Genomic DNA, 25,552 nt, shown 5'->3' with positions numbered 1-25,552 from the left:
GAACCTTTATCTCATGGCTATTCCCAACCTCGTATTGTTTGGCATTACAAGAATGCAAAATGGGATGACCTGCGTGACTTCTTTTCTTCTTTTCCTTGGTCTGATTACTGTTTCAAAACTTCTGATGTCAACGTTTGCTCAGATCGTGTCAGTGAAATTATTCTTGCAGGAATGGAATCCTTTATCCCACACTCCACTTTAAAATCTCGTCCTTTTCCAATAAATGTGCTAAGGCTGTCCAAGAGAAGAACGTTGCATATCGTAATTGGCTTGTTTCTAATTCTTCAGTTTCATTTTCTGCCTACACCAAAGCTTGCAACAATTGTAAAGCAGTTATTAATCAGTCCAAACTAGAGTTTGAACAGGCTAAGAGTAGAAAACTTGCTTCTTGCCCTAATGGTAGCCGAGCATTCTGGTCTCTTGCCAAAGCTATTGGCCGCAACTTTTGCCCATCTCTGCTCCCACCTCGGTCCAAACCAGATGGTTCTGTTGTCACTTCAGCCAAGGATAAAGCTGACCTGCTAGCATCCCATTTTTCTTCGAGCTTATTAGCATTAGCATTAGTAGAGGCATTTGATGCAAGAAAGCAAGCTTATGCAGCATCAGCCAAAAAAAAAAAAAAAAAAAAACCCACTTCCACTTCACCCCTCTGTTTGTTCAAAATACCTGTCCAGCTGAGCCTTAAACGTATTTAGGCTGTCAACCTCCACCACAAGGGATGGAAGTCTGTTCCACCAACCAACCACCCGCTGGCTAAAGGCAAATTTCCGCACGTCTATCCTACATCTGTCTTTCCTCAATTTGAATTTATGCCCTCTCAGGTGATTTTTCTGAGCTAGAGGAAGAATCCCATCAGCATTGAGCATGCTTAAACCATTCAAGGCTTTATACACCTCTATCAGATCACCTCGCTGGTGCCTAGTCTCCAGACACTGTAATTTGCAAAACTTAAGCCTTTCTTCGTAAGAGCACCCCTTTGTTCCATTCACTAATCTTGTTGCCCTTCTCTGTACTCGTTCCAGCAGCTCTACATCCTTCTTGAAATGAGGCCTCCAGACCTGTATACAGTACTCTAGATGTGGCCTGACAATTGCCTTATACAATGGAATAATCACCTCCTTATCCCTGCTGGAAAAATTCCTGTATATCATTGACAATACTCCATGAGCTACTCTTGCAGCCCGTCTGCACTGCTCAGAGAACTTCATATCTGCCTGCACAACCACCCCCAAGTCCCTTTCATTCTCTACCACTGTCAGTGTAGTACCACAGAGTTGATACGTTGCTCTGGGGTTGCTGTTTCCCATGTGTAGTACTTTACATTTGTCAATGTTAAACTTCATTTGCCACCTCTCAGCCCATCTGCTCAACCTTTCCAGATCCTGTTGCAGCAGCATAGTGTCAGTAGTGTCCTTGACAACCCTGCCAACCTTTGTATCGTCTGCAAACTTGGACATTAAGCCCGATATACCATCATCAATATCATTTATAAATACAGAAAACAATAATGGACCCAACATTGAGCCCTGAAGGACTCCACTAATAACACCAGTCCACGATGAGCAGTGTCCATTGATTACCACTCTCTGTCTTCTCCCCCTCAACCACCCCTTTATCCATAGCAGCAATTTGCCTCCAATGTCACACTGCTCCAATTTGTGTAGCAGTCTTCCATGTGCAACAGTATCAAAAGCCTTTCTAAGATCCAAGTATATAATATCAAAGTTATTCCCTGCATCCAGTTCTTTTGTGACTGCATCATAATATCCAATCAAGTTGGTCAGGCAAGACTTCCCCTGAGCTATAACTGAAGTCTTGTCTAAATGATCCTGCAGTGCTTCTTTAACCAGTGCCTCCATTAATTTTCCTGGAACAGAAGTTAAGCTCACAGGTCTATAATTACTTGTGTCAGCCTTAGATCCTCCTTTGTGAATTGGGGTCACATTTGCACATTTCCAGTCTATGGGTACCTCCCCTGAGTCCAAGGAAGCTCTCATAATTATGGCTAAGGGTTTGCTTACTTCCTTTGCTGCCTCCTTTAATATAACTGGATAGATCCCATCCACCCCGGGTGCCTTTCTTGTGTTTATCTTCAACAGTTTCTCCTCCACTTGACTCCCAGTTATTTCAAGATTCTGTAGCTTACTGCTAGAGTTGAATACACCTCTGGCATTCCCCTCGCTGAATAACTCCTCATGTGTGAATGTCGATGCAAAATATTCATTTAGTTTGTTAGCTACCTGAGCAGGATCATCAACAGTTGACCCATCAATATCAAGTGGACCAATCTGATTCATCCCCTTCCTTCTAGAGTTTACATAAGCAAAGAACTCTTTGCTGTTTTTCTTTGCATCCCTTGCCAAGGATTTCTCGTAATCTGCCTTCGCCTGCCTAACCTCCTTTGTAACTTGGTTGCATATCAACTTGTATCTATCATAGGCTTCTGTGTCATGTGTTAATTTGTATGTATCCCATGCATTTTTCTTCTCTGCCATATGCCTCATTAGTTCATCTGACATCCATTTTGGCCTAAACCTTGAACAATATTTCTTAGTTGGTATGTAAAGCCCAGTAGCTTCCAAGATAAGTTCTTTGAATGCTTCCCATTTTGAATTTGCTGTTGGTAACATCATCAGTTGGTCCCACTGTATAGAATTTAAATACTGTCTCAGTCCATCGTAGTCGCCTTTACGGAAGCAATAACCCTTCCCTTTACCCCTAATGGTAGTTACCTCTTTGAGTAAATCCCACTTCAGCACACTGTGATCACTGCCACCTAGTGGTTCATTTATCTGCAGATTCTTAATGCATGAAGAATCACTGCTGATAATCAAATCAAGAGTATTACTCCCTCTAGTTGCCTCCCGAACATGCTGATGTAGAAAACAATCATCCAATAAATCCACAAAAGCCCTGCAAGTGTGTGAGTAACCAGCCCCCAAATTCCAGTCAATATCTTATTCCAGTCTTATGTATTAATGATCTTGGTAAAACACCTCCCACCATTCCTAACACGCTCCATTCAATGCCTCCTGTGGTCTTCCGTCAAAAGGATATCAGAAGGATTTTGATGAATCTTGATGCTAAGAAAGCTCCAGGTCCTGATGGTATTTCTCCACTTGTTCTCAAAACCTGTGCTCCTGAACTTACTTCTTTTCTTTGCCGCCTTTTTTCACTTTCTTATTCCAAAGGGTTTTTCCTTCTGCTTGGAAATTTGCTCATATCCAGCCAGTTCCTAAAAAGGGTGACAAATCCCTCCCATCCAATTATCGTCCCATTGCAATTACTTCTACTCTTTCTAAAGTAAAGGAGAAATCAATTAACCGCCAACTCTTAAACTACCTAGAAACCTTCCGTCTGATCAACGATCGCCAGTATGGATTCCGTCAGTGTCGATCCACTGGTGATATTCTGGCTTATGTTACCCATTTATGGACTAATTCAATGGAAAGGTTTGGTGAAACCCAAGTAGTTGCTCTTGACATCTCAAAGGCTTTCGGTTGTGTTTGGCCTAAAGGTCTTCTAAACAAGCTTCCATCTTATGGTTTGCCAACTGTTTTTAGTAATTGGTTATCCAGTTTTCTCTCTGATCGCTCACTGAGGGTGATGGTAGATGGCTCTCTGTCTTCTAACTTCTCCACTAATGCCGGTGTCCTCAAGGTTCAGTTCTTTTCCCCACTCTTTTCCTCTTGTATATCAATGACCTTCTCCCATTGACTGGAAATCCTATCCATAGTTTTGCCGATGATAGCACATTGCATTAAACTTTCCATTTTGAGAAACCTTGTCCAGCGCAATCAGCTTCAAGTTCTCGAAAATCTGCTGCCAATTCCTTAAATGCCGATCTTCAGGTAATTCTCCAGTGGGGCAAAGACAACTTAGTTGATTTCAACCCTTCTAAAACTCAATCTTGTCTTATATCTCGCAAAAAGGATTCTTCTGCTCCTATGCTTATCTTTAGTGACACTCCGATTTCTAGGCAAAATGATATCTCTTTTGGGGATTACTCTGACTTCTAATCTCTCTTGGCACAAGCACATTACAAATATTGCTTCCTCTGCATCTAAAAAACTTGGTTTTCTCTTTCGCTCTTAGCGTTACTTTTCTCCCAAACAGCTGCTCACTCTGTATAAATCGCAAATCCGCCCTGCCATGGAATATTGTTCCCACATCTGGGGTGGTGCCCCCAAAACCTCTCTCAGGCTTCTTGATTCCATTCAGAAGAGGGCAGTTAGGTTAATTAATGATTCATCTCTAACAGAGTCTCTCCACTCGCTTTCTCATAGACGCACTGTTTCTGCTGCATGCCTCTTCTACAGATACTTCCATGGGCACTGTTCTTCTGAATTGGCTTCTATAATTCCTGCTCTCTCTTTCAAAACAATCCGAACACGTTCCGCCACCAGCCAACATCCATTTACTGTCCAACTTCAAACCCACAGAACCAACTTTTCATCTTCCTCATTTATTCATTCAACTGCCGTTTTCTGGAACAACCTTCCTTCATACATATTTCCTGAAAATTACAATCTACAGAAGTTCAAGTCCAATATCAACAAATATCTTCTTTCGTGTTCTCAACCTCCAACCCAAGCATGGTACTAAGTACTATAGCCCTGTTATGCAAGGTTTACCGAAATTCTCTAATTGTGTTATATAAATACTGTGTTGTGTGAGGATTGTTGCAATTTATCAATTGTGTTAGAGCAAACCGTGTAGAAGTACAGGGTTATATGGGGGTTGCCTGTATTTGTGTGTATAGGTGTGCGTGTATATTTGTATGCATGTGTATAGGTGTGCTGTATATTTGTATGCATGTGAATAGGTGTGCGTGTATATTTGTATGCATGTGTATAGGTGTGCGTGTATATTTGTATGCATGTGTATAGGTGTGCGTGTATATTTGTATGCATGTGTATAGGTGTGCGTGTATATTTGTATGCATGTGTATAGGTGTGCGTGTATATTTGTATGCATGTGTAATAGGTGTGCGCGTATATTTGTATGCATGTGTAATAGGTGTGCGCGTATATTTGTATGCATTGTAATAGGTGTGCGCGTATATTTGTATGCATGTGTAATAGGTGTGCGCGTATATTTGTATGCATGTGTAATAGGTGTGCGCGTATATTTGTATGCATGTGTATAGGTGTGCGTGTATATTTGTATGCATGTGTATTTGTATGTGTAATAGGTGTGTGCAATTTATCAATTGTGTTAGAGCTTAACCGTGTTGTAGAAGTACAGTGTTATATGGGGGTTGCCTGTGTGTGTGTGTGTGTGTGTGTGTGTGTGTGTATTTGTATGTATGTGTATAGGTGTGTGTGTATTTGTATGTATGTGTATAGATGTGTGTATATTTGTATGTATGTGTATAGATGTGTGTATATTTGTATGTATTTGTATATAGGTGTGTCTGTAGGTATGTGTACATAAGGTATAAGGTATGTTCGTGTCAGACGGCACCTGGGATTTCTCCCATCTCCGCGTGTGTTTCACTGTATCGAGGACAGTACACTGTCAAGCCAGAGACTTGAAAGTGTGTGGGTCGTGTCTGTGCAGTGTGATATGTTGTGCCCATTGTTTATCCGGCTAATTGGCCGCCAGGCCCCTAGTGGGGGCCCGACGTTGCCCATACCCTGCCACGTGGAGGCTAGCCGGGTGTATCCAGTATCACAACAATTTGCTCTGGCAGGTCCTGCCACCTAGTTTCCTGGGATTTCAGTGGCTAGGGCCTATTTAAAAAAAAAAAAAAAAAAAAAAATTTTATGCATTTGACATTAATGCTTAATGGGATTGCTGTTAGGAAATCGCTGGTTAGGGTTGAACACTAAAGAGATGTGTTAAAGGCCAAATAGGTCGGGCAAAATTTTGATGTTATTAAATTTAGACATCTAACGCTAGATAAAAGCTGATAGTGTTAGATATCTTAGAGATTTGCACAAAACCGGTAGAATTTAGACGTTGGTTATAATTTGGCGGCATTGTTAAGGGGTGTACTAGGTCGATTTAGTGAGAGAGAGAGAGGGGGGGGGGAGATTGAAGACTGGGGAGGAAACAGATAGAAGAATAGGGACGGATAGAGTAGACATCCCCAAAGAGGTCAGTGGAGACGAGCCCCACCAGGCGAAATATGGGGGGTAGGCAGGGAGGAGAGGAGACAGAGATCCGTCTCCTCCATTCCCTGCCTGGGGATGGGGTTTTAAAGGGAACCAGGTTAGAGTACCCAGTTCGGATCGCCAATGGCGTGTTGGCAGCAAAGCCGCAGAATGTCTTCGTCGGTGTCATGTCCAAGGAGTGTCGAATCCGGTATGAAGGTCCAGCTGCCCATCCCGCTCTGGGGGTGGGATATGTTAGCTGGCAGTGGGGAACCTACCAGGTGAAGGGGGGGGACACACACATTTACTTCATTCGTAATGTGCATTCTCACTCTACTTGCATTTTTTTTTTTTTTTTTTATACTTTTTTCTTATTTTATAATTTTTTTTTTTTTATTTTTTTATTATTTTTTTTTTTATACTTTTTTCTTATTTTATAATTTTTTTTTTTTTTTTTTTTTTATATATATATATATATATTTTTTTTATTTATTTATTTATTTTATTTTATTATTTTTTTTTTTTATTATTTCACTCAACTCATTCATCTTTTTCTCACACACCAGGAGGGGATGCAATGATGGGTAGCGTAAATTTAAATACTAATTAAAACCAGGGTTAGTGTGTACTTAACTTAGCATTTGTGGTTTGTGTTCTTTTCTCTCACGCTTGCACTTTTATTCATTCTTCTAGTTCTCATCTCATTTATTCGACTCTTTCTTTCTGCACTGCACTCTCTGGGCACCGCAACTTACTGTTATTCTTCAGTTGTGGTGCAGGCCTAGCTGCAAGGTTTTTTTTTTTTTTTTTTTTGCAGGCCAGGGGAGAATGCAGTGATAGTGTTTATGTGGTTTGTAAATGTTTGTTGGTACAATATATATAAAGTAATGTAAGTTATTTTTAACTTTGTATTCTTTTGGCCAATTACATTTGCTCTTCTGCTCATTCCCATTCACTTTCTCTGCATGCATGCATTCCCATCCCCCTCCCCTACACTGGTTTGGGGCCCCAGGTTCCTACACATGGCATGGTAGTCATGGGGAGTTTTGTTATGTCAAGTTTCTGTCAGGGTGCAGAATTCTGCTACCCTAACAGTTTTTAAGTCATCATCTGGGCGTGGTGGGAAACTTGGGCAATTTTACTATTGATTATTGTTTAATTGTTGGTATGTGTACACTGGTGTTCAAAGAAAGTGCATCACCCCCTAAAATTATAATTGTTGTCCAAATAATGTAAAAAAAGTAAAGTGCAGCCATTATCAACCCACTGCAGAATGGAAGCCTCTTCAACAATTCATGCTGACGGAAATGGACCATAATCTGCCACGCCGGTCCAGTGTGGGTTGGCAGATCGACCGTATTCAGCAGTCAGTATATGTAATAATGTAATGAAGTATGTAATAAAGTATATGTCAATATATGTAATAATGTAAGGATATGGCAATATTTCTTACAGATTGCATCAAATAAGATTGACACGTGTAAGTGATGACGCAATATTGCATCAGCTGTTACTTTCAGCTATATAAGCACACTCTGCAAGAGTTGCTGTCATTCCTTGCTTGTGTCAGGATGGCAAGTTACATGCAGTTGACACCACAAAGAAAGAGTGCCATTGTTGCTTTACGTGAGGAAGGATGTTCTTCAGATCATATTGCCTATAGAGTGTCTTGTAATCCATCGACAGTGGGTAGATTTCTTTCCAAACTCAAGGATACTGGTTCTGCTGATAGGAAAAAAGGAACTGGACGCAAAAGAGCCTCTACGCCAAAGTAGGACTGTGTTTTGAAGCACTTATGCCTTAAAAACCGTAAAGCTTCTTTGTCTGAGCTAAAAAGAGAATGGGAAGAACACAGGAGTGGTAGCAAGTGCAGTAACAGTCAGAAGATGCCTCTTCAAAAACAGCCTTGCAGCCAATCATCCTAAGAAGCCCCTCCTCACACAAAAAATGAAAAAGGCCCAATTAATTTGGTGTAAGGAGCGTGTAAAATGGACCCCCGACCAGTGGAAGTCAGTTATTTTCTCGGATGAGAAGAAATTCAACCTGCATGTCTCTGATGGGAGACAAACGATTTGCCATAGACATGTTGAAGAATACCATCCAGAATGTATGATGTCTACAGTGAAATTCCCCACCAGCCAAATGACGGGTGCATTTCGTATTGCAGAGTAGGTCACCTACAGTTTATAAAAGGTTCCGTAAATGCCAGTGGATACCTGGCTATACTGGAAGGCAAATTGCTGCCAACCATTAAAGACCATTTCAATGTGCCAAGTAACTGCATCTGTCATGACTCTGCTCCTTGTCATCGGGCGAAAAGTGTAAGTAGGCACTTCTGTAGTTGCTTAGCTTCATTTCTGCATTAGAGGTTCGACAGTAATGTGTTTACATTAGTTACAGGTGAAAAAATGGTTGGAAGAACAGTCTGTTACAACTGTTTAGCTGACCAGGAAACAGCCCGGACCTGAATCCTATAGAGAACTGTTGGCATCACAAGAAATCTGCAGTTGCCAGAAAGAAACCAAGAACCCTTTGTGAACTTGAGGAAACCATAATTCGTGTTTGGAACCACAAACTATCAGTTGATTATGTTCAGAAATTGATCTTGTCAATGCCTCAACGGTGATGCACTTTCTTTGAACACCAGTGTATGTGTATTGATGTGAGTAGGTGTCTGTAGGTATGTATGTGCGTGTGTAGGTGTGTGTTTGTATATGTATATATGTGTGTATTGGTTTGTATGTGTGCATATACTGTATATGTGTGTGTAGGTGTGTATATGTCTGTGGGTATATGTATGTATGTTATTTATATGCATATAAGTATGTGTATGTGTGCATATGTATGTATGTGTATCTCTCTTTCAAAAAAGTCCGAACCCCGATATATGCAGGGATTATGTTCCATTTCTTCAGGGTTGGAAGCAGTGTAAATTGAGAAAGAATTTTAATGTATTTAAATGATATGTTTCTTCACTACGAAAATTGAACCATAAGATTGTGCATATGTCCGTTCCGATATTCCATGTCAGAGACTTGGTAATTTGGAATCTCCTCTTTTCGATCTTCTATGGCTTAAAATCTCTCTCTCTACCTCATTGTGTCAAATTCAGATGAATTTGACACAGTGAGGTACCGTTCTCCCAACTCCTCTAATCATGTGGAGCTCTTTGACTTCCTCTCTTTGCAACTTAACTTTCTCCAGTCCAACTTTCGTAACAGTGAGGTAATTTTCCTTGGTGATTTTAATGTTCACAACTCCAGCTAGCTTCTGTTTTCTAGTCACACCGACCCAGCTGGTCGAGATGTTGAGGCTTTTGCAATTACTAATGAACTTACACAGATAATTCATTTACCTACAAGAATACCGGACAATCCTAACCATACAGCCAACATGCTTGATCTTTTTCTCACAAACAACGCTTCTGAGTATGTGGTCGAAGTGAGAGGTCCTTTAGGCACCTCAGATCACAACTTGGTGATTGTCTCTCTTCTCCAATGGAGCTTTTATCTCATGGCTATTCCCAGCCTCATATTGTTTGGCATTATAAGTATGCAAAATGGGATGACCTACGAGATTTTGTTTTCCTTGGTCGGATTACTGTTTAAAAACTTCTGATGTCGACGTTGGCTCAGATCGTGTCAGTGAAATTATTCTTGCAGGAATGGAATATTTTATCCCACACTCCAGTTTAAAATCTCGTCATTTATCTAAACCTTGGTTTTCTGATACATATGCTAAGGCTGTTCAAGAGAAGAACATTGCACATCGTAATTGGCTTATTTCTAATTCTTCACTTTCATTTTCTGTCTACACCAAAGTTCACAACAATTGTAAAGCAGTTATTAATCAGTCCAAACGATTTTGAACAGGCTAAGAGTAGAAAACTTGCTTCTTGCCGTAATGGTAGCCGAGCATTCTGGTCTCTTGTCAAAGCTATTGGCTGCAAATTTTGCCCATCTCTCCTTCCACCTCTGTCCAAACCAGATGGGTCTGTTTTCACTTCAGCCAAGGATAAAGCTGACCTGCTAGCATCCCATTTTTCTTCCAATTCATGTATTAATGATCTTGATAAAACACCTCCCACCATTTCCAACACGCTCCATTCAATGCTTCCTGTGGTCTTCCGTCAAAAGGATGTCAGAGGGATTTTGACGAATCTTGATGCTAAGAAAGCTCCAGGTCCCAATGGTATTTGTCCACTTGTTCTCAAAACTTGTGCTCCTGAGCTTACTTCTTTTCTTTGCTGCCTTTTTTTTGACTTTCTTATTCCAAAGATGTTTTTCCTTCTGCTTGGAAATTTGCTCATATCCAGCCAGTTCCTAAAAAGGGTGACAAATCCCTCCCATCCAATTATCGTCCCATTGCAATTACTTCTACTCTTTCTAAAGTAATGGATAAATCAATTAACCGCCAACTCTTAAACTACCTAAATATGGGTTCCTTCACTTCAAGCCTCCAATAAGCAAAGTGGTGGTATTTCACCGGTTGATGAGAGTCATCTCCCACCTAGTGCTGCCTGGTAACATAGAGGGGTGGCGTTCCTCCATGTGGTGTGGGCATCACACCTCGACCCCTGCTTACGTTGGTTCACACCTGTGTGGTCACCCACCATGTACTTGTGCATGGAGGTTATACCCAGGATTATTAACAGTCCCACCATTGTGAAGGTGCAAGCAGAGGATTTGGCTGTCACAGACCGTCCGGACTTCGCCGAAATTGGGTACACTTGACTTGAGTGTCACCCGAACATCAGTTCCATCAGCGTTTATTTATATGTATATAAGTACAGTCGGTCCTCGTATAACACGTGTTTACATTACACGAATTCGATCATACATGATTTATAAATAGGGGATCGTTATCTTATATAACACGAACCGAATTCGCTTATACACGATTCGCCTTTGTGTTTACAAGAAATGGCAGTCGAACGCGGAATCACCCCAACTGAACGCAACACGATAGGAATGAAGAAGATTCTGAAAATGTATTTGTGTTTTATATCAGTGAAGGGGAAACACATTTCACCATAATAACGTAAAAACCGAGACAATTCCAGTTATCGATATAATAGCAAATGCAATTAGATGGAGTTTACTACCAGTTTATAGCAGATTCCACTAGCAGAAACGCAACTGGAAATTGTTTTTATTGTTTTATGGTAGTAACCCCCAGAAATGTGCTTTAGTAAAATGTGAGGTGTTAATAGTGTATATCCGCCTTTACGGTGTTGTTTATTCAGTTGCTATACACGCGCAGCTTTGTTTATGTGTATCAAGCGTGCCTCCTCATTTTGTAATTGTGCTTTATTCCCTAAAAATGAGTAAAATACTTAAAAGGTGTGAAAAGGAAGCATTCTGGCTAAGACACTGCAGATTCAGAGAAAAAAAAAAAAAAAAAAAAAGCAATATCGATAAACACAGGCGGACTGGATCAAAAATTCTTAACCGGGAAAATTTATAGTGGCCTCATGCATTTTGGTTTATGGCCAAAATCACACCGGCCTTCGCCCACTGTGGTTTCCCCCGTAAGGCTTCTGTCCGCCTCTGTCGATAGAGAAAAAATATGAAATTGTGAAACGCTTTGAGCGAAATGAAAGGCCATGTGATATTGCACGTGCTATAGACCTAAATCAGGCAACGCCGAGAATTACAAAGAATGCAGTGAAGATAAAAACAACTTTCATAACAGGAACAACTCAGTGTAATTAAAATCCATTAGATTAAGACACAAGAATTGGAAGAGATGGAACGGCTGTCATCTGTTTGGATAGAAAATCAAACAAAAAGCAAGTTTGCTTACGATAGAAGCAAAAGCATTAGCAATATTTTATTACGACTATTTTATTTAATATAATAAATTTTTTACGAATAAAATATGTATTTTATTCGTAAAAATACTTTTTTAGTATTAAAAAATACTAAAAATACTTTATTATAATATTTTTATTACGTATTTTAATCGTTATAAAATACGTTAAGTATTTTATAACGATTAAAATTACCGATTATTTATTGTTTGGTAATGTTTTGGTTCCAAATGTGTGTTCAATCTTGGGTGGTCGGCACCTAACCCTACTTTTCCCATAGGGCCTGTTGTTTATATTGCACGAGGGTTTCTAGGAACGCAACTATCGTGCTATACGAGGACAGACTGTATGTGTATTTGTTTGTATTTCTGTATATATCTGCATATATATGTCTATACCTATACACTGGTGTTCAAAGAAAGTGCATCACCTCGGAATTTCACACTTCTAACCCTTTTTCGTGATGGTATGTTACATTAATGACTAGAATCACAAACTGAAATATAAACAAAAGATATTCATTAATAGTTAAGGCAAAGCTAAGTAATATTTGACAGGTGCTCTCAAAATATTCCAAAATGAGCATTTGCAAACTTTATACAATAGTTTTGGTAAACACGACAATTATGGCGGAAATATTATCAGAAGCCCTCAATTTGCTTCAGTTTATCATTTTAAATGGAAAACAAAATGAAAAGTTCACCAGGTGCAAACTAATATTTAGTTGAACCACCTCTGGCCCTAATGACAGCGGCACACCGTCGAGGCATTGACAAGATCAATTTCTGAACATAATCAACTGATAGTTCATGGTTCCAAACACTAATTATGGCTTCCTGAAGTTCACAAAGGGTCTTTGGTTTCTTTCTGCCATCTGCAGATTCCACGTTTGTTTGTTTGTTTGTTTGTTATTTTGGAGCATTAGCAACTAAGGCCATATTGCTCGGGGATATGCGGTGGTCATTCCCGACCTTTCCACATCCTCTGTATTTGGTGGTGACGGGCTCGAACCCCGGTCTAATTAAGAAGCGTGTGCTATGCACTGCTGCCCCTTCCCACCTGGCTACGGAGGCGCCGCAGATTCCACATGATGCCAACAATTCTCTATAGGATTCAGGTCCGGCCTGTTTCCCGGCCAGCTAAACAGTTGTAATGGACCATTCTTCCAACCATTTTTTCACCTGTAACAAATGTAAACACATTACTGTCAAACCTCTAATGCAGAAATGAAGTTAAGCAACTACAGAAGTATCTACTTTCACTTTTTGACTGATGACAAGGAGCAGAGTCCTGAAAGATGCAGTTACTTGGCAGGTTATTGCTGCCTGCAAGTCAATAAGTTCTCTGTTAGATAATTCATTCTCTTCTTCCTCTATTAACTTCTCCACGTCTTTGGCATCAACCTCCAACTGAAGTAGCTCTGCAATCTTTACAATTCTTATCTGTAACCTCTTCACATGATTTGTCTTTTTCAAAGCCTTTTACGTGCCCTGGGCATATTTTCTTCCATGAGCCATTTAAAAAACTTCTTAGTAATTTCCGCACAGGCCTTATTAATGTTTAAGATGCCGTGGTAAATTTTGTTAGATTTCCAAAAGTCTCTTAACTACTGCATCGTCTACTGCAGACAATGCCTGAACAAATGTGCCTAAGTAGCATACTTTTAAATTCAAAATAACACCCTGATTCATAGGTAGGATGAGTGAAGTCGTTATTGGTAGTAGAAATATGACTCTCACGTTCGAATTGAAATCATCTAGATACGTAGGATGTCCAGGAGCATTATCTAAGAGAAGCAAAATCTTTTAAGGAATGTTGTCGTCTTTTCAATATTTTTCAATCTCGGGAATGAAGCAGCATTTAAACCTAATCCGCAAAGGGAGATATTATTATCTATGTTGTCTGGTTCGATCGAAAATGCACGAGTAGGGTGGCTTTATTGATGCCCTTAAATGCACGAGGATTTCAGGAATGGTAAATAAGCAGTGGTTTTAATCTGTAATCTCCGGCTGCATTAGCCCCAAGCAAGAGCGTGGCACCATCTTTTGATGCCTTGAAACCTGGCATCGTATTTTCCTCTTTGGCAATGTACATTCGATCTGGCATTTTTTTCCAATACAGAGGAGTCTTGTCAACATTAAAAATTTGCTGCGTTGAATAGCCACCTTCATCAATAATTTCCCCCAACACATCACAAAATTTCTCTGCAGCTGCAGAATCGGCACTGGTGACTTCACCGCATACTTTAACGTGAAAATTAGCATGATACTTGAACCTATTAAACCACCCGTTGCTTGCCACGAACTTGGGTTGGGGTCGCCGTACTTATCCTTAAGATCTTCGTAAATACTTGTTGCTTTTGTTTGAATGATCATTAGGCTCGTGGGCACTCACTTCTGAATCTGATTTTCCATCCATATTATTAATAGCTTTTCCATCTTCAGTATAGCACCTGAATGCTGTTTTGGGATCACTGTTGATCTTAAGTGTTTTAATCCTTTGATATGTTCTTTTATAAGCGCACTGTCCTTTAAAATAGTATTCACTGTTGAAGCAACGAGCCCTAATTCCCTTGCAATAGATGACAAACTGTCCTGCTGTGTAGTTTTTAATCATTTTCATCTTCATTTCTAAATAAGTTTTTTTCATTTCCTGGCACTGCCACCACTTGCACTTTTCGTTGGTTGCTTTCCCTTCATCATTGTAATACGTAAATAGGAATGAAGAGAAGTTTCTGAAAATTTTGTTTTTTATATGATTGAAGATTTGAGTGAAGGGGAACACATTTCACCATAATAGCATAAAAACCCACACAATTGCACTTATCAGTATTATTGCAAATGCAACAAGATCGAGTTTATTACCCGTTTATAATTTCTTGCACTAACAGAAAAACCCAATAACCAGAAAGTGCAAATTGTTTTTGTTTTCTGGTCGTGACCTCCAGAAACATGCTTTCGAAAAATATCACAAAGGCGTTCAAAATTGATTCTTATAATGGGAACATATGATAACGATGAAAGGGTAGTATAATTTCCATTATAAATATGACTTTTCAGATAGATACTTAGTAATATAGTGAAATTTTCACTATATTTCACTTAGCAATATAGTGAAATTTTCAACTTCCAAGGACTTGGAATGAATTACAAAAAAAAAAAAAAAAAAGTGTTATTTCTTTCACATTATGATATTTTCACGATACTTCCATTTATTCCTACGGGATGCAAAATACATTTCCAAGATTTTTTTTTGTTTGTACCGGCCAGCAAAAACTTGTGTAAAGTTTAATTTCTTAAATTGAGTATTATGTAAGTCGGGGAGTTCCTGTGTATATATATATATATATTTGTGTGTATATATATTACTATTAGCTACATGCTGCAAGGAAGCGTGAGGCTTATGCTGCACCAGCAAAAAAGAAAAAAAAAAAATTCCGTAGTTACTCTGTGAGAGAGAGAGAGAGAGAGAGAGAGAGAGAGAGAGAGAGAGAGAGAGAGAGAGAGAGAGAGAGAGAGAGAGAGAGAGAGAGAGAGAGAGAGAGAGAGTAAAAAGTAGAAGGGAATCACCAAGAATGTGTGTTTATATGTATTTGTATGTAAAGGTATGTGTGCGTGTGTTTGTGTATATATATATATATATCTGTGTGTTTATATGCGTATATAATATTATTACTATTAGCTACATGGTGCAAGGTAGTCTGAGTGTAGGTTTAGTGTTGCACATTAAATTCAAATTTGTTTCACATGTAATATACCTTTGAACTGTCTGAATAAACTTAACATTCTCTGATCCATCTGTATATTGACATAAGGTGCTGATAGGTACACTCTTCTACATTTATATTGTGCTCTCGTCTCATATGGTCTTATTTTGATTATTGTGCTATTGTTTATGATTCGGGTAAGAAAAGTGTGCTGAATACATTTAATACTGTTAAACACAGTGCTCTTAGCACTGCTCTAGGGGCTTTTTGAGGCACACAAACATTCACTTCAAAGAAAAATACTGCTCTTTAATTATGCAGCTAAACTTCAAAGCCTTCCAGCCCATCCCATTCAACCGTTAATTTCCATCCCAATGGAAAATGTTCACTGCTATCGACCACACTAGCAATAGATTAAAAGATTTGATATACACATGGAACTTTCATTTTGACAGTATACTTCAAGGGACCGATGTACCTGCCCTGTCTCGGTCTGTAAATTACCCACTCTGTGATACCATTTTCAACAGTGGGGAAAAATCTCTGGCAGAACAAAGTATTAAGCAACTTTATGAAGGCCATGTTTTAGCATTGTTCAAAGCTGCGTAATATGTACAGGCGGTTTGAAAACACTGCCATTGGTTCTTTTCTTTTACATTCTCCATATCACTACCCATTGATGTAGAAGTAATACTGAAGAATTATATGCAATTAAACTAGCTCTAGAGAATATTAACACCTTTCACGATGCCAGCAGCATAATATACACAGATTCTATCAGTGCAATGTCTGCATTGCACAAGAAATTTTGTCATCCCATCATTAAAGATTTATTCCTGTATAAATCAGCTAAGGAATAACTCATTCAGTGAAGTTTTGCTGGATCTCTTGATGTGTTGTTATCACATGTAATGAGATTGCAGATCAAGTATCTAAACACAATAACTCCAGAAAATTATCGATATAGATTTTTTATGTAGGTATATAGATCTTTTGAGGCAGTATCAAAAAGGGTCTGTATTCTTCAGGAGTCAGAAATCTGGAAGTCACAGATGAAAAATAAATTACTCAAAATTAAACAGGAACCATAATTGTGGAAACAGGAAAAGTTGTACTAACAAGATTACATATAGAGCATATGCATCCAATCCTTATGTTTCTTATTGGGGGATGACCGTCCTCTATGCATGTTGTTTATCACTGCTCACATCAGATATGGTGCCTCTGTGGGCAGGAGCAGCAGTGCGTAGCACATGCTTCTTGATTAGACCGGGGTTCGAGCCCATGACCACCAAATACAGAGGATGCGGAAAGGTCAGGGAATGACCACCGCATATCCCTGGAGCAGTATGGCCTTAGTTGCTAATGCTCCTAAAAATCAAATAACAACAACATCAGATATATACTTTTACAATTGCACTTACTAAGCAATCAATAGCTTATACTATTGCTTGTTTTCATTCTTATGTATGAGTGTCTATTTCAGTTTGCTCATATATCACATATGTAGTTTGTTATTTGGTTTTTAGGAGCATTAGTAACTAAGGCCATATTGCTCCGGGATATGCGGTGGTCATTCCCTGACCTTTCCGCATCCTCCGTTTTTGGTGGTGATGGTCTCGAACACTGGTCTAATCAAGAAGCGTGTGCTATGCACTGGCTACGGAGGCGCCCACATATGTAGTACATTCCCAAAAACAACTTGCATTAGCACTTTCATTAAATTAAATTACTACCGTGCAACCTTGAAATGTATAATGTGGAGCTCAGGGTTAACTTTGACACTAGTGTTGTGCGTGAAGTGCATTTATAGCCAAAAATAAACTTAACTACCATTCCCCCCCCCCCCCCCCCAATTTTTAACAAGAATTCAGCGGCTGAAAGAAAGTAAGGGGGGAAACAACCCTTTTGGGATTGTCCCCCCCAAGGGATTTTATAACAATCAAATTTAATTTTTGCGTGTTTTTAATTTTATTATTTTGCTGTTAGTGGGGAAAAATGGACTAAATGTTTTTAATGCCAAATACATCATTACTGTAGTTTTAAAATAATGCAGTACAGTCAATCCTCGTATAACACGTGTTTACACTACGTAAATTCGATCATACACGATTTATAAATAGGGTAACGATATCTTATATAACACGAACCAAATTCGCTTATGCACGATTCGCCTTTGTGTTTACAAGAAATGGCAGTCGAACACGGAATCACCCCCAACTGAACGCAACGCGATAGGAATGAAGAGAAGATTCTGAAAATGTATTTATGTGTTTTATATCAGTGAAGGGAAACACATTTCACCATATTAACGTAAAAACCAACACAATTCCAGCTATCGGTATAATCACAAATGCAGTTAGATCGAGTTCACTACCAGTTTTATAACAGATTCCACTAGCAGAAACGCCAACTGGAAATTGTTTTTATTGTTTTATGGTAGTAACCCCTTGAAATGTGCTTTTGTAAAATTTGAGGTGATAATAGTGTATCCCTGCCTTTACGGTGTTGTTTATTCAGTTTCTACACACGTGCAGCTTTATGTGTATCAAGCGTGCCTCCTCGTTTTGTAATTGTGCTTTATAACACTTAAAAGTATTATACTTAAAATACTTATGTAAAATACTTAAAAGGTGTGAAAAGGAAGCGTCCTGGTGCAGACACTGCAGATTCAGAGAGGAAAAAGAAAAGCAATATCGATAAACAGAGGTGGACTGGGTCAAAAATTCTTACCCGGGAAAATTTGTAGTGGCCTCATACTATGGTTTATAGCCAAAATCACACCGGCCTCTGGCCCACCGGGGTTTCCCCTGTAAGGTTTATGACCAGTCCAGCCTCTGTCGATAGAGAAAAAATATGAAATTGTGAAACGCTTTGAGTGAAATGAAAGACCAGGTGATATTGCATGTGCTACATACCTAAATGGGGCAACGCCAAGAATTACAAAGAATGCAGAGAAAATAAAAACAACTCAGTTGTTCATAGCTGGAACAATTCAAAGTGTAATTAAAATCCATTAGATTAAGACACAAAGAAGAGATGGAATGGCTTTCATCTGGTTCGATAGAAAATCAAACAGAAAACAAGTTTGCTTACGATAGAAGCAAAAGCATTAGCAATGTTTTATTACGTAATAGGTGTAATAAAATACGTAAGTATTTTATTTTATTAAATTATGTAAGTTCGTAATAAAATACTTACGTATTTTATTACGATTATTTATTGTGTTTGGTAATGTTTTTGTTACAAATGTGTGTTCAATCTTGGGTGGTTGGCACGTAACTGTAATTTTCCCATAGGGGCCTGTTGTTTATATTGCACGAGGGGTTTCTAGGAACACAACTATCGTGCTGACTGAGGACTGACTGTCCTTTAAAATAAAATAAAATATTTAACAGCAAGTTTTATTTTTATTAAAAAAGTTTTTAAAATTGTGAATTTCTTAAAATGATCCCGCATTCCCAAATGAGAATCCATTTTACCAGTTTAGTGCATAAGTATAAAATAAGGAACAACTCATCCACATCATCACCATAGGCCACTAGCCTATGATGATGTCGAAAAAAAGCTCTTATTTTTTAATTTACTAACAGGTAACCCTTATTACGCAGTGATACGATGATGATATTTCTGAAGATCACATAGATGAAAATCAATATCTTAGAAGCTATTTTCCAGTGAAAATAATGTAATATGGTGTAAAATAGCATAATATAGCTATTTTGCATCAGACTATTTCTGCCTTCCTTTAGAATTTTAGAATCGCTACAGTATAATTACAGAGAACACTAACTGTGGTCAGTAGTAGCAACTTATAAAAATATACAAACTGTTTAACAGATTTCATATATAGATTTTTTGCGGCAGTATAAAAAAGGTCTATTCTTCAGTAGTCAGAAATCTGGAAGTAACAGATGAAAAAATAAATTACTTCAAATCAAACAGGAATCATAATTGTGTAATTATGTAGATGAAAACCAAATGATATGCATATTGAATTTATAATAATAATTCCTGCGCACTTTGCATTATGCCATTAGCACTTTTTGTCATTCTAAATCTGATTTTGTCCTTTTAAAGTGTCGCATGCTATTGCTCACAGTTTATTAAATTTAAAACAGTATATTGCAAATCCATAGGGTTTACAGCATATATCCTATGGATTTTTTTTAGGTGAATAGCATATACATTCTGGTTTTTTATTTGAAAATCTTGAAAAAACAAATATTAAAATGTTTACTGAAAATTAAAAAATAAATTTATTAGAATTTGATCCTTAGGCAATACTTATAGTTTTATTACTTTTACTATATATGTCATTTACATAAGTAAGTAAATATGCTGTACACACACACACACCACACACACACACACACACACACACACACACACACGCTGTACCTTCTGGAAAAATGATTAATAAGTCTGATATGCGCAGTACTCTCCGCTTATCATAACATTCATATAGTATACCTTCTGCTAATTTTACTTACGAATACAGCATTGGGGGCACACTTTGGAAATCATTGCAGTAGCTGATTCTTCTCTATGTGGTATAAAGTTTTTGTTATTGTATGTTGTGAAATTAGTTTCACATTAGGCACTAGCATAAACTACATTTTTTATGTTCTTTTGAGATTATGGTCACGCCTGCAATACAAGGCACATTATTTTGAGGTTGTACTGTAATTATGCAGGTTTCTTTTTTTCTTTTTGTGTTTTGAATTTGTGTGCGTGTAGCTCCTTTTTATATTAGAGATGTGGAATTTTAGAACATATTGATTCCCATCAGGAGGAATTAAAAAATGCAGTCAGAAGAACTACTGGACTCCAATAAAGATGTTTGTGAAGAAGAAAATGAAGAGCAGAAGAAACCTGAACTAACAAACAAAGGGTATGTATATCAGTGATTCTAAAAGCAGAAAAAGTTCCTTAAGGAGATTATGCAGAAAGATCCCGACTTTCATTGGAGTACAAAAATTAAGAGAGGCATTGATGATATTATGGTTTTTTATATTGACATGAGAAAGACCGTGACAAAACAGCAACAGACAAAAATTGCAGATTTTGAAAGTAAGTTAACTTCAACTTCAAAAGCATGTTCACCTTCTGCTAGCAGTTTCATCAGTTGAATGTTTACTGACTCATGGCCAATCAAAAGTTTTATTTCATTGTTCTACTTTTTTCAGAATGCAGTTTTATTTTAAATTTAGGTAGGAATTCATTTCGATTCCATAATGGAAGCGCATACCCGATTAAGTTTCTGTTGTTTCCATAATTTAGTTTTGATTTTTTTTTCTGGTTTAGTTAACTTAGGGGCCCTTTACATTTATGTTAGGGGCATGAACTCTCTGCCATTCAATTGGATCAATGGAACAAGAGATGAGAAATTATGGAGGAAGTCAGTCTCGCCGTTCATTTTTGAAACACCCATTCCAGCAAAAAATAGCATAGAAAAATATTACTTCCATATATTTTATGATATTTTTAGTTGGAATGCATTTTAAATTATAAAGTGGAATTGTTAATTTCTTTTAAAAATAAATTGTACCATTTGTAACACAGATTAGTTTTAATTTCCTACTTAATTTACAGAACATAACCCCCGTTTTTCCCTATCAATAATATCCTGGCGAACACGGAATTGCCGTGCATTGACGTTGGTTGGAACATAACCCCCGTGCTGGGGGGGGGGATCACCTGTACTTAAAGTGACCATACATACCACAATGACCAGGCTATTTACTGGTTTCCGGGCGCTTGCCCCCAGAAGGCTAAGTAAGCAATAATTTGTTCCAGTTTTGCTGTATTTAGCAATGTAAAAACTGAAAATAAAGAATTTTCATTGTTTTGTTTTCCAGTGCAATCCATGGTACTGGGACAGAATAATACATCAGACAATACTTAATTGTAATTTTAAAACCTTTGTTGCCTCTAACTATATAATAAAATGCAGTTTTATATGAATAACTTAAATAGAAGGAAAGTAAATTTAAACAATTAACTGCTTAAGTTAAGGGCGAGTGAGGTTATAAAGGAACTATAAATCAATCCTCTGTTTATGGTTCCCAGAAAGCTATATAAATTCAGTGCTGATTTACAGGAAAATTTCAGCTTTATTAAAGAAAATACTTAACATTAAACATAATGTAATATTTGTGAAGTTCTGTAATGCCCATGGCAGCTGGTGTGATAACAAAGTTCAAGCAACTAACTTAGTATAATTTCTTCACTAGCAAGAGTTCTTGTAATTACAACTATCATCCAGTTGTGTCAGTTCTTTTTCAGTTAAGATGTGGTTTTCAGTATCAGTAAACAAGGTTCCTTTTTAACTTTTTTTTCCTGTTACTACTTTTCAGGGAATTTAATTCAAAATTGGATATCTTGTAACAATGCAGCAATGTAATAGCAAGGTGTCCCAGTTTGGGTTTGGAGAATTAATTATATTTCATCTCATAAATGCTCACATGGTTTATATTATATGTAGGATCATTTAATGGCTGAGTGAAGTGTACTTCTAATTAGCAATTTTAATCTTAAGAATCTAGGAGCTTGTGTGTGCCATTGTTAAAAATATAGTATGTTTTTAATCAGTGCTAAATTAGTTGATCAACTTTAAATTTTTATGTTTTAAGCTTGCTGTTAAGTGCTGTAAGCAGTGAGGACACCCAGGATCGAACAGACAGAGTTGTTCTAACACCGTGGGTCAAGTTTCTTTGGGAGTCCTATAGACAGTGCCTGGAATTACTGCGAAATAACTCAAGAGTTGAGCGTCTTTACCATGATATTGGACAACAAGCATTCAAATTTTGTCTGAAATACAGTCGAAAGACAGAATTTCGAAAATTATGTGACAACGTAAGAAATCTTTCTCTTTCTCTGTAAAATGCATTTAAGTATCAGTTACTTGTTTTTTTTTTATAATTTTTTTTGTATCGTAGCCTCTAAATAGAATGGAATATTTGTCACCACCATACTGAGCTTACATTGCCTTAAGTGATTTGTGAAAAAAATGGTGTCATAAATGTTATTAGTTTTTTTATATCACACACCATTTTTTTGTATTCATCTATTGTATTATTGAATGTATTAAGTTAGGAGTAAATGTTGGCAGTTTGTAAACTAAATATTCACATGCAACACTGCCTTCAGTCATTTTTCTTGACCTTGAGAGCTCCATGCAGCAGTGTTTTTCGGTGAACAGTTTTTTTCCCTTGGTTTATTTTTGAGTTTATCTGTGAAACTTGTGCTGAAAAGTGAGTAAAATGCCTTCACAAACTTTCATTATATTTGTGGAAGTTATGCAGTTGCCAAGCAAAGACAAGATACAGGATTTGTAAAAATTGTGTATTGTGCTTATTTTGGAGTGAAACTCAATGACCACAATAAACAATGGGCTCCACATAAAGTTTGCTGAACCTGTGTTGAAGCATTGAGATTGTGGAAAAATGATAAAAGTGGCTATGCCATTTGAAATTTCCATGATTTGGCAGGAGCTTCAAACCATTGTGATGACTAACTTTTGTTTAGTTAATGTAAAGGGATACAATGAAAATGTAAGAAGGGCATTGTGTATCCTAATATTCCATCTGCCTTTAGACCAGTCCCACATGTAGATAACCTGCGAGTTCCATGCCCTCCACTTGTATTGCAGAATGTAACAGGAGAGAGAGAGAGAGAGAGAGAGAGAGAGAGAGAGAGAGAGAGAGAGAGAGAGAGAGAGAGAGAGAGCTGAAAGTGAAGCTTTTAAAAATGAAACTATGTGTAGACTTAGTTTCATACTCAACTGTTTTCCCAGCATGAACTTGGTGAGTAATAGATTTAAATTTATCAAAAGAATCTACAGAACTTCTTGGTTCTTGCATTTGAAATTTTTCTGATAGTACAGACACAGAACGTGAACTGTTCCCCCTACTTTTCTGAGGACAATTCTATGGTTTTTTGCAGTAATATTAATGACTTAATGAAGTATTTAGGAATTTGTTACAATCTTATACAGTGTAGGCTTTTTATTGACACATCAAAGAGGAGTCGCAAAGATGTGTTGCTCCACCATGGAAATAAATGAGTCCATTTCAGTAGCTCAGTCTTGCATTTGAAAGAAACATATGAGAACCCAAAGTTGTTAATAAATAAGCTTGTAGAACATGGTTGATCTGTGCTGGTTTTATAGTGATAGGCATGTTACTTGAACAACAATCTGGCTATACAAAAGTGCCTTGCTTTTCATGTAAGTGGGACAGTCGGGTAAGGAGAAAGCACTAGGATGTTATGATCTGGAGGGGCAGTTTGTTGCCCAAAGAGGGGCAGTTTGTTGCCCGGATGAAAGAATATAGTTCATAAACTATGTTGTTTGATCCTCAAACCTCAAAACTGTTCTTCTTCCGCCACCTTTGCATATTAATCTGGGTTTGATGAAATAGTTTGTGAACACTTTACCTAAGGAAGGACCCTGGTTAAACCACCTTAGTACTAAATTCACACTGATCACCCAAGAGAAGCTAAAATAAGGTATTTTTGTTGGACCCCAAATTCCCAAACTGGTGAGGGACCGAGATTTTGAGGGAACTATGAATAAAAGAAAAAAAAAACAGACCTGTATTAGTTTCAGGTTTGTCATTGAGAACTTCTTAGGGAACAACAAGGATTCACACTACAAGAATATATTTGAAAATACATTGGCAAACTTCAAGAAGCTGAGCTGCAACATGAATATCAAGGTACATTTTTTACAGTCCCACATTGTGACTACTTCCCAGAAAATCTAGGAAGTGAAGAACAGAGTGGTAGTTTTCACCAGGACATGGAGAGGAGGCTCCTGGGAAGGCAGAATGTCAATGTGATGGCTGACTATTGCTTGATGCTGAAGATGGATTAAAGTAGAAGGACCTGGAAGAAAATCAAAGAAACAAAAATTGGACCCATGGTAGATCAGTTTTTAAAATGAGAGTTGAGTTTAGTGGACTTTTTACTACACTGCCCTTTTAAATAGCATTTTTAACATGTGTTTAATTATAAAATTTTGGTACAGGTAGCATTTTATTATAATTTCAGTGTACAAATTCTGCCAAAATTAATAAAAATTTTGTAAAAGAAATGAAGGTTACTTTCGTGATTAGGTTTTTGAAGAAACCTGATGTGATGGAAACAAATAAAGGTCATATTTGACTCTAGCTTTCGGACAACTGAGAGGAGTAGTGGTTGAATCGACTGATAACAGATTCTGTCAGAAAAAGTACACAGGGTTTGGCAGACTAAGTGGACATCATTGAAATTAGAACTGAGACCACGTATATTTGTGAAATGAATGAAGAAGTGTTTGGGAAGTTTAGATCTTTTCGCAGATAACTTTGCTCTATTAGTTTGACAATTCATATTGTATTCAGTAGTAAGAAAAGGTGGGGACATTCTGTGTGAAGTAATGAAATTTTTGGAATGGCATACGCATGCTAAGAATATACTCATCTCCTTGACATAATGTGGCCTTAACAAATACCCCCCCCCCCACATACACACTACTCAGACTTCCTCCAGTCACTATCTATCAGAGTAGAGGCAGCAAGATGCAAGATTATACACTAGCTGATCTGGAAGCCTCCAAGAGAGTTACCAATAGGTTTGGTTTGGGGAACTATCTAGTGGCTGGCCTATGAACATCGTTTTAGACCTCTACCCTCAAATTGTAAGGAAGAGTGGATCTTGCCATGATGTCCATCATAACCTCAAAAGATATAAATCATACTGCATGATGGAAGAGATGGGGGTTGCCAGAGCTTTGCTCTGGAGACTGAATGTCAAGCCTCCAGTAAGCAAAGTAGTGGTATTGCACCAGTTGATGAGTGATCTACCAACTAGTGACTTACAGAGTAGATTGCAGAATATGTTGTTACTATGTTCACCATTGCCAATATAGAATTTACAAATTTTTTTGACCGT

At 37.8% G+C, this 25,552-nt stretch overlaps 1 protein-coding gene across 1 annotated transcript in view; it reads left to right on the top strand.

The window, feature by feature from the left end:
• The window catches only part of eIF3a (eukaryotic translation initiation factor 3 subunit a), a 399,865-nt gene that overhangs the window by 23,536 nt on the left and 350,777 nt on the right, over window positions 1-25,552 (top strand). The window contains exon 4 of the mRNA XM_090385008.1: window positions 22,252-22,474. Within this exon, the coding sequence (XP_090241134.1) occupies window positions 22,252-22,474 (223 nt within the window). The remainder of the gene's footprint in view (window positions 1-22,251; window positions 22,475-25,552) is intronic.

Source organism: Mastigoproctus giganteus, chromosome 11, assembly GCF_048544385.1.
Source record: "Mastigoproctus giganteus isolate SK-2022 chromosome 11, ASM4854438v1, whole genome shotgun sequence".
In the NCBI taxonomy this organism is placed as follows: domain Eukaryota; kingdom Metazoa; phylum Arthropoda; class Arachnida; order Uropygi; family Thelyphonidae; genus Mastigoproctus; species Mastigoproctus giganteus.
The sequence above is the reverse complement of the archived record's forward strand: the minus strand, read 5'-3'. Positions and strand labels throughout refer to the sequence as shown.